The sequence below is a fragment of the Spinacia oleracea genome, chromosome 3, assembly GCF_020520425.1.
Source record: "Spinacia oleracea cultivar Varoflay chromosome 3, BTI_SOV_V1, whole genome shotgun sequence".
In the NCBI taxonomy this organism is placed as follows: domain Eukaryota; kingdom Viridiplantae; phylum Streptophyta; class Magnoliopsida; order Caryophyllales; family Amaranthaceae; genus Spinacia; species Spinacia oleracea.
Window position 1 is genome coordinate 64,178,227 of NC_079489.1, and position 10,705 is coordinate 64,188,931.

At 33.3% G+C, this 10,705-nt stretch overlaps 1 protein-coding gene across 1 annotated transcript; it reads left to right on the forward strand.

The window, feature by feature from the left end:
• Nucleotides 1-5,639: 5,639 nt before the first annotated feature.
• On the forward strand, nt 5,640-10,004 carry LOC110774692 (uncharacterized). The gene is made up of 10 exons (XM_021979257.2): nt 5,640-5,798; nt 6,019-7,031; nt 7,387-7,471; nt 7,653-7,748; nt 7,835-7,987; nt 8,279-8,386; nt 8,468-8,587; nt 8,755-8,880; nt 8,986-9,069; nt 9,645-10,004. The coding sequence occupies exons 2-10, from the start codon at nt 6,073-6,075 to the stop codon at nt 9,768-9,770; spliced, it is 1,857 nt and encodes a 618-aa protein (XP_021834949.1). The 5' UTR covers nt 5,640-5,798; nt 6,019-6,072; the 3' UTR covers nt 9,771-10,004.
• The last annotated feature ends 701 nt before the right edge of the window (nt 10,005-10,705 follow it).

The following is a 10,705-nucleotide window of genomic DNA, read 5'->3' on the forward strand; positions in this document are numbered from 1 at the left end:
CTGTATCCTAGAATCTTTCACTACACACCCATCTTCATTTGATTGTTCATCCTCTCCGAAGCTACCATTGATATCACTCATAATCTCCCCAGTGGTTTGCCTAAACCATTCTTCACCATCTGCATACCCCTCTTCTTCCCCTGCCTCCCACTCTATGCCTAGGTCACTGAATTCACTGCTTGAAGACGACCCAAATCCACTCTCCTCATCATCGAACAACTTCTTCTTAGCTCTACTTTCCCCCTCACCCTCTGCAATCCCTTTCACCTTACCCTCTGCTTGCAGTTTGCCCTTACCCTTTGCACTCCCTTTCCTTGCAACTGATTTAAGCTTAGGAGTTCGTTGTGGTGTACTCACTCCCTCATTTAATCTAGGGCTCTTCCTTGGTGTGGGTTCAAGGGTAGATAATGGAGCTGGGTTGTTTAGGGATTCACAATCTGTTGACTGGGAACAAAAACTTCAACAAAACCTTCTTTATTCACTGTTTCCAAAAGCCCCTTCACTTCTTCACCATTTAATATTTCTCGTTTACCAGTTGTAAAATCCATTCCTTTCTGTTTATACCACACATGAAAGTTTCTAGGCACTTTCATGTTATAAAACATAAAACCGTGCACGACAGCTTCCCGGATAAAATGCATTGATATCTTAGAAATACTAGCCTTTTTCTTCGAGAAAACAACCCCACCATCCCAACAAATTATATGTCGGTTTTTACCGATTCTTTTTGGAATAAAACAACCCCCCAACCTAATTTTAATAATCACAGTGTCTTCACTGTGCATTCTGGAAAAATAAAAACAATAATAAAACCCACAAGTAATCAAAATTAGCATATCCAGTCATGAATTGTTTAATTTGTCTACACTAACCCCAATGTCATACAATTATAAACAAAACCTATATCACCAACCTACATAATCTAACCAGATTATATTAAGAAAACCCAACTATTATTAAACTCAAATTAAAACTGATTTTAAACCCTGAACAATTACAGGTTAATTACCCAATTTGACATATTAGGGTTCCAACAATTTTTACCTAAATTATCCCCAATTATCGACTACATATGCATAATTCACCCACCAAATATGGACCATTTCACAATAAATTCGCAGATTACTTACTTTTTTTCGTCATTGTCTAGGAAAAATCCAAACTTGTGGTCCTTCAATTATGGTGATGAAGCTTTTGCGCGTTTGTGTGGTGCCACATGTTCTAGATTATGACAGATTCTTCAAGAAGTACAGAAATTGGTTGTGACGAATTGAAGAGCAGTAAAGAGAAGGTTGAATGGGAGAGAAGAACAGTTGAGGTAGAATTGCAGTAAACCAGAAGAACGTACAAACGCAGTTAGGGCTAATAGTTTGGAGGAAAATTTAATTGGTGGGCCCCACTTGACGGAATTGTTAACGGGTCTGTTAAAAAGTGGTGATTTTTTTTTTTTAGGTGGTAATTTAAAACTTTGAGATTTTAAGGTGGTGAAACACAAATTCTGTTTTTTTTAGGTGGTAAATCACAAAAAATCCTAAATATAAACTTACAAATAGACAAGAAAGAAAGAGCAGTTCAATAATAAAGAATAAACCATAAAAAATAAAGAACAAACAATTCCAAAAGAAAGAACAAATAATGAAACAATTATGAACACATATGCAGAAGAAAATGAATTGTAAAAAAGAAAGAAAAATTAATACAAAACAAAGACCAAAGTTATTTTTTGTTTCACTTTGTGATTGTATTGAATATTTTGATAATATGATGTTAATAGACATTTTATTTTATATGATTTTAGTATGATGTTAAAATTTAAAATCACTCAACTGGAATGAACATATAGAAGTAAAACTATGAACATCTACATAAGTATTCAAACAAACCAAAAACAAAGGAGGTCAAAATTTTCAATAAGAAAGAATAAGAATATGAAACAAAGAATATATAATTTCAAAAGAAAGAACAAAAAATGAATTTATTTTGAATATAGAGGCATATGATTATTTTATTTTTTAAAAATTTAAAAAAGTTCAAAATGGAAGATCAAATAATATAAAAAGAAATAACCAACATACCAAAGCTTTAAAAATCAATGTAGGTTTAAAATTGTACCTATTTTTTGTATGACTCTTTCTTTATACCAAAGATTTTGAAGGACCTTTCTGATCTACTTCACTGTTATTTGAATAATATATTGTTAATATACATGTTGTTTTATATAAAATTAAGGAAAATTTGGTAATATTAATCCAACCTTTGGCCGATTTTCTTTTATTAATCCCACCTACGACATATTTTTTAATAATCCCACCTTTACTACCCGACGACTTTTATTGGGCTTAAGTGGCCGGTAATCGGTGAAAAATTCAACGAGATGGTGATGAATTGATGACGATGACTGAATATATCGAGAGAGAGTACTGCCATGTAGAGAAATAATGCCGCTTACAACAGTTTTATGACCTGTTGGGCCCAATAAAAGTTGTTGGGTAATAAAGGTGGGATTATTAAAAAATATGTCGTAGGTGGGCTTAATAAAAGAAAATCGGTCAAAGGTTGGATTAATATTACCAAATTTTCCTAAAATTAAAAACGATTCAACTAAATTGAAAATTCACATTATTTTATACCTTGATGTTTTTTGAACTTCTGGCTGAGATTTTGATGAAGATTTCTCATCTCCTTCACTGTAATTTGAATAGTAAGGTGTAAACATACAAGTCATTTTATATAAAATTAATAAAAAAATCATTCAACTAAATTTAAAATTGACATTATCTTATACCTCAATGTTTTTTGAACTTCTGGCTTGGAAGTTGAAGATGCTTTTTCATCTCCTTCACTGTTTTTTTAATAATATGATGTTAACGGACACACTATATTATATAAAATTAAAATTATTCAAATCAAATAAAAAATTGACATTATCTTTTACCTTAATGCTTTCTGAACTTCTGGCTGGGATCCAGTTGGTCCCCGCTTAAATTTGATTATTAACCTTTTTTGTTGAGGACTAGATTTTATAAATGTGTAACTAATGAGTGTCCGGAGTAAATAAATTTTAAAGAAATGAATATTTTATGAAAACAAAATGAACATTTAACATAAAAACAGTTATCATGAGTTCGAGAGTTAATATTAAAAAAGACTGAAGAAATGAACAAAAGTTCTAAACATTTAAATTATGAACATAGCACTTGAATATTGAACATTTTAAACCAAACTCAGTATATCAGAATTAACAGTTTTATAGAAATGAATATTTAAGAAAAAGATATTGAATATTTTACCAAAACAAATTGAACATTTTACATACATGATTGTAGGTTAAAATTTTTAGGATAGAAAAAATGAAAAAAAGTACAAAAATCATTTGGATTATGAAAATAAAATTTGAAATATGTTTCTAAACAAAACTCATTAACAAAATATATTCCAGTTAAAAAATGAACATTTTCTTAAAAGAAATTGAATTTTTTACAAAAAACATATTGAACATTTTGCAAACAGACAGTTATCATGAGTTTTAGACTTAATTTTTTGGACAGAGGAATGAACAAATGTTCAAATCATTTGGATTATACATATAACATTTGAAATAATTTAACTTTCTTAAAGAAAACTCAGTAGAACAAAAAGGATATCCAGTTTGGAAAATATGAACATTTTTCAAAAACAAATTGAATACTTTCTTAAAGAAAACAAATTGAATATCAATTGAACATTTTGCGAAAGACAATTTTCATGAGTTCTAGACTTATTTCATTGTACAGAGGAATGAACAAAAGTTCAAATTATTTGGATTATGCACAACATTGGAAATAATTCAACATTTCTAAACAAAACTGAGTATATCAAAATGAATATCTAGTTTAAGACATATGAACATTTTACAATATAGAAAATGAACATTTAACATAATGATAGAAAACCTCAACCAATTGACATTCCTAATCCAAATTTGAATCATCAATAAGATTATTCCTAAATCTCTATATGAATATGAACAATTGATCATTATTTTGTATCATCAATAAGATTATGCTTAAATCTCTATGAATATGAACAGTTGAACATTATTTTGTATTTTCGTATTGTATCAAATGTTTAAAATGGAATATTCGTAAATTAAATAGAAATTGATATTCAAAAACGTAAAAATTACTTACTGGACTGTGTGTTTTTGCTTTTCAGTTTCGATTTCAGTCTCAAATTTGTATTTTCCAGTTCTGTGATCAAAAAACCAAAAGTTAGGGTTTGGTTAAATCATTACGCAACAAAAATGAACATTAAAATATATAAAAATGATTGAACATTAATATAAAATCGATTGAACATATGTAAATTAAAATGAATTCTATCTACGAAAACTTAAAATTACTCACTCCGTCATGTCTTCTTCCTTTCCAGTGCCGATTTTTGGCTGATTAGTAGATTTTCCAGTACTATAGCAAAAAAATCACAAGTTAGGGTTTGGTAAAATCATAAGCCAAAAAAATTGAACATTATAATGAAATTAATAAATTTAATCTTATAATGAAAAAAACTGAAAAATGATTTAATTAAACATAAATTAAGTAATAAAATCAGTTGCATGTACGAAATTTGAACTGAAATTACATACGTTTGTTGTTTTTCTTTCGGCAACTTTGTACTTCTAAAATAGAACAAAAATCAGCAAAATTAGGTTTCACATTTAGTTCGAAAATGAAATCAAAACATTAGAATCACTTGTAATTACTTACTTTTTGTTTTTCTTTGGATTTCAAGCTTGTTCATGTCGATTTCTTCCCGAACATCCATTTTTCTCCTATTTTTTCACCAAAAATTTGCGAACAGATTTCTTCTTATGATATTTTCTACAAATATAGTTTTTATAATGAAGATTAGTAGCGGTTTGAAGAGAGAGAAAGTAAATTGAGGTGGTTGCAGGAAGTTTAATGCCGGTTTTAGGAGAGAGAAAACAATCGTGGTAGATGAGTGGGCGGAGGAGAGAGAAAATTTTTTGCGTGCTAAGAATTTGAACAGGTTTCGAAATGATTTCCTTTTTTTTTGTATTTATAGGCAATTCCTGCGCGAAATGATTTCCTTCACGTGCCATTTTTTTAAAAAATTTATCTATTCCGCGCGTGGCTTCACGCGCTTATCATTGGCAGGGGGTACAACCAACTTGGCCGTACCTAGGTATTTTACCCAAAACGACGCGCAACCATCTTGGTTGTACATGGGTATAGCAATTAGCGGTATCAATTTTATGGGTTGTGGTCTGTTAACAAGACGCCCATAATGTTGTCCTATGTTCCTAACTCCTTGTTGGTTCTTATTAGAGCAAGTAACCCCGAACTTAACAAGGAAGTAGCATTGGGATGTTGGTCGGGACGCAAAGGGGGCTGACACTGATGGATATGAGCCTTTTGGTTACTGTTCTTTTGTGCTTAATGAATGTTAGGTAGTACCGTAGTAGCACTGTAGCAGTGTTAGTTGTAGTTTAGTTTGGGAGATGATTGCAACTGGTTCAATGCTTTTCATGGATAGGTTCAAGTGGTTATATCTCTCTTTTTGGACAACAAGAACCTTAACTATCTAGTTTAATATAATTCCTCGGTTAGGCGTAAAAAAAAAAAAAACCCCCGAAACCTTGTCGTATTAGAGAAAGGAAAGTTCCCCTTTCCCACTCGGTAAGTTAGGCCGCCAATGTCGAATTTATAATTGTCGCTTTATAGCAAACGTCTATAAAACCAAATACGGTCCTAATTCCTAAGGTGTCTCGTTTTTTTCACTGTTCTTCCGATTTCTTGGTAATTCCGTCTCTATTTCTCTCTTCTCTTTTTTAATCCTAAGGCATCTGCTAGTTTTAATTGTAGATCAATCGTATGAATCCTTGTGATATTTTGATTTAATTCACAGAAATTCCTTATTTTTTTTGTTACACATTTTAATCGAATTATAGTTTGAGTGAATTAGGGTTTTGATTTGATGCGAATTATAACTGTTTGTGGGTTTAATTTGTTTTTGCAGATTCTTTTTTGTAAAAATTAGGGTTTCGTTTGGTTGAATCAGGGTTAGATAGCCATGTTAGAGCAATTATTGATCTTCACTAGAGGAGGATTAATCCTGTGGACTTGTAAGGAGCTTAGCAATGCTCTCAAAGGTTCGCCGATCGACACTTTGATTAGATCGTGCTTATTGGAGGAGCGATCGGGGTTAGCGTCGTATGATTATGACGCTCCGGGGGCCAATTACACCCTTAAATGGACTTTCCACAATGACTTAGGGTTGGTTTTTGTTGCTGTGTATCAGAAGATTCTTCACTTGCTGTATGTGGATGATCTGCTTTCAATGGTTAAGCGTGAATTCTCGGTTGTTTATGATCCGAGTAAGACAGATTATAGTTGTTTTGATGATGTTTATAGGCAGCTTAGGTTGGAGGCTGAAGCTAGAGCTGAGGAAATTAAGAAATCGTCAAAATTAGGGGCAAGAATTGTTAGTAAGAAGCAAGAACAGGGGCAGAAGACCAAGTTTGATCAAGGTGGTAAGAGAATTGGTGGTGGGAATCTGAAGAATGATAACGATGGTGATAATAAGCTGGAGAATGGATATGTGAATGGAGATAGCCTTAATGAGGATGTTAAACAGCGCGGTAGTGTAAATGATAAAGAGAATATGAGCTCGAATAATGGAGCATTCGATGTAAATAAGCTTCAGAAGTTACGATCAAAGGGTAGTAAGAAGAATGATACTGTTGTTAGTAAAGGTTCCAAACCAGACACCAAGAAAAAGGTTACTAAGAAGAATAGAGTGTGGGATGAAAAGCCTCAAGAGGTGAAGCTGGATTATACTGATCCTGTGACTGAGAACGGGGATGAACATGTGAATTATGTCGCAGCAGCGATTGAGGGTGAAAGTATGATGGATAAAGAAGAAGTTTTCAGCAGTGACAGTGAGGAGGAAGAAGAAGATGATGATCAAGTTGTTGATGGATCTAAAGCTGGGACGAAGTCAAAGGGCTGGTTTTCTTCAATGTTTCAGAGGTTCGTTCGTCCTTCATCCCTTTTTGTTGAATAAACTATATTTTTTGTTTGATTCATGACCTTGCCTGGTTCTAAAAGTAATTAGATTGACTTTTTTTGAACAACTACTTTGAACTTCTGTGTTTAATTTTGAGATATTGTATGATTAGCCTTTCTGAAATTTCTAGTTAGGACAATGGATGCAAGGTACAACTGCAGAAAGTTTGTTCTTTGCTATGGTGTTTGTAGATAACTATGATACTAATACTAGAGCTAAATCTTTCGAAACATCATCATCTTGCACTTCTTCATTTCTGAAATCCCTGGAACTTTTATACTTTATTGGAAACATAACTTCGCAACTTTTGGATCTCAGTATTGCAGGCAAGGCTAATTTGGAGAGGGCTGATCTTGAGCCAGCTTTGAAAGGTCTGAAGGACAGGCTTATGACTAAGAATGTGGTATGTTAATTTTTTTTAGTTGTCTGTGTTTCTTAGGTCATTAAGCTACGGCAAGTTGTGTTTAGCATTATGTTTTTATGTGGGTGAATGTCATGTTGTTTTATTTGGATGATTGTTATTTATGTAAGTTTTTTTTTCCTCTTATTGCTTCTGGAAATTTATGGTGGTCTGGTGATGGCAGGCTGAGGAGATAGCAGAGAAACTTTGTGAATCAGTTGCAACAAGCCTTGAGGGTAAAAAGCTGGGTTCGTTTACAAGGATATCATCAACAGTTCAGGTATGTGTGCATTATCAGTAGTAATTAACTTGTAAACAATAACCTTTTATCTGTTTCAAATTAAAATTTCTTTTATGTAATTCCAGGCTGCTATGGAAGATGCCCTTGTTCGCATCCTTACTCCTAAACGTTCTATTGACATACTTAGGGATGTTCATGCTGCCAAAGAACAAGGGAAACCATATGTTGTTGTGTTTGTAGGTGTCAATGGAGTTGGAAAGTCCACCAATCTGGCCAAGGTGAGCTAAAAATTCTGTTACTTGTCGAGCTGTCTCCCTTAATTCCAGATTATCTGTCCCCTATCTGATTATTCTTATTCCATATTCATCTCAGTTAAAATATCAATGCACTGTTGCTTGTTAGCTATCACTTAAAGTATCATGGCACTATTACTTGTTGGTGAATTACCAATTAACACCGTTTTATTTTTGTCCACAACCTTTAAATCTTTCCATTTTGAAATGTGTTGTGTATATTATCTAGAATTTTGGTTGTCATGTTACTCATGTCCCCTTTCTGTTAATGGACAGGTTGCATACTGGCTGTTGCAACACAAGGTCAGTGTCATGATGGCTGCCTGTGATACATTCCGTTCTGGAGCTGTTGAGCAGCTTCGTACTCATGCGCGCAGACTTCAGGTATGAGTATTTACGTGAAGTTGTCACTGCTAAAAAAAGCATCAACAATTACCTGAAAACTGAACTTAACTGGTGTTTCAGATTCCAATCTTTGAGAAAGGTTATGAGAAGGATCCTGCTATTGTGGCAAAGGAAGCAATCCAAGAGGCCACTCGCAATGGTTCAGATGTGGTTCTTGTTGATACAGCTGGTCGAATGCAGGTGCTCTTTCTTTCCTTAGCTTGTGACTTTTTTTAACCTTTTCGGAACTTTGCTAGCGTAAAGTTGCTATTGTGAGCTTGTACTTCTGTTTGTGTGATCGTGTCTGTCAATTCTATTGTTTTGTTGCTCTCTTGTGGTCTAGCTTTAACATTTGGGCTGTCTTGCAGGATAATGAACCATTGATGCGTGCACTCTCAAAGCTTATCTACCTTAACAGTCCGGATCTTGTCCTTTTTGTTGGTGAAGCGCTAGTTGGTAATGATGCTGTGGATCAACTTTCAAAATTCAATCAGGTTTGTACTGGGGTTCAGTTTTGAGGCACATTGTTTTGCCTTCTATTTTATCTACTTAAAAAATTTTAAGGATGTTTTTGAGCAATATCTGTTGCTTCGATGCAGAAACTTGCGGATCTGTCAAACTCACCAAATCCAAGATTGATTGATGGCATTCTTCTTACCAAGTTCGACACCATCGATGACAAGGTAGGGCCTTGATCTTCTTATACTTCATAATTATACACACTCCCTCTGTCTGAATTTTTTATAATCATGTTACTATTGTTGAAAGCCTCAAGTATAAGAGAAATGGGTTATGATTAGATTTCCCCATCTCAATAATTTTTTCATTCACGTGATTTATTTTATCCATTCTAGTAATTTATTTTTTCCATATTTTGATATTGGTACAAATAAATCATATGAAGTTATAAGATGTATTAACACAATTTTGCTTATATATTTACGCACGCATTGTGTGCATAAAAGACTAGTACGGGGTATGATACTATTAAAAGTAAGTAACAGGAAATTAGGAAAAGCCAAAGAGGATAAAAGTGACCTAACAAATAAAAGATCCAAAGTGGGAAAATTGATTTATCAAAGCTTTATATGTGGAAAGAATGCCTTTTTTTTGTGCGCGCGCGCGCTTGATTTGCGTTTAGTAAATTGATTTTGTACGTTATATATGGAGTATGATGATGTGTTTACTTAAACTTGATTAATTGAGTAACTTGGATTCCATTTCGTAACATGGTTAAATGAATGGGAAATTATTTCAGGTTGGAGCTGCTTTATCCATGGTGTACATATCAGGGGCTCCCGTGATGTTTGTTGGTTGTGGGCAATCCTACACCGACTTGAAGAAACTCAATGTGAAGAGTATTGTGAAAACACTTCTCAAGTGAGCGTTCCAACACAATATGCCATATTGATGCTAATATGTGAAATCTGGCGTCCCTCAACATACTATCATCCTCGGTTGATTATAATTTTAATGTAGTTGTGTTAGCAAGAATTTTAAACAGTGTTTATGGTCTGCGGTTCTGAATATAATAGCATAACTTTTTGTTTGGACAAAGCTGAAATTCTGCATTCTAAATAAATAGAAAACGCCCTATTCAGGGTGAGTGTTTGGTTTATTAAGTTCTACCCACCGAATTCTATGACATACTACCGATCTTTATCGTGTATCCTCGTGTTTTTTTGTTCAGGTAAAATTGTCAAAAAATACTTTGTTTTTAGTCGAGTTTGTAAATAGGTACCTTTGTTTTTTGGTCAACTAATGCCCTGAATTTGAAAAAATTATTAAAAATGGCTCCTTAACTTTCTGCTGGACTGTTAACTTTTTATTTCACCAATACATTTTACTTGTCCATCTCTCCCACCACGCTTCTCCTCTGTAATTCATTATTGATAATCAACAACATTATTTGGATGACAAAGATTAACGTAATCTCAATTTTTTTGGGTGAAATACCGAATAATATTAATTAGAGTGTAAATAATACAATAAATTAAGTGGTGTCATCCAAAAAAATCAACAAATACAAAGATGTGAGTTAAATTGAGGATTGAGTTGAAACATTTGAGAATTGAGATGAATCCTGGAGAAGCTGGTAGAATGCCTAGAGATGTTGCCTTTTTGGAAAAACAAGAAAGGTCTAGAGCTCTCTCTTACTATGTCAATTCTTGGGATTTGGGAATGATCGCTCGTAACATTAGCTATATATAGAGTGATATAGAGAACAAAGCACATCAGAAAACAACAAAGTTAAGCATTTACATAGTTGTACATCACATAACAATTCACAACCTTCCTTGCATACTTTCAAACAGTTGC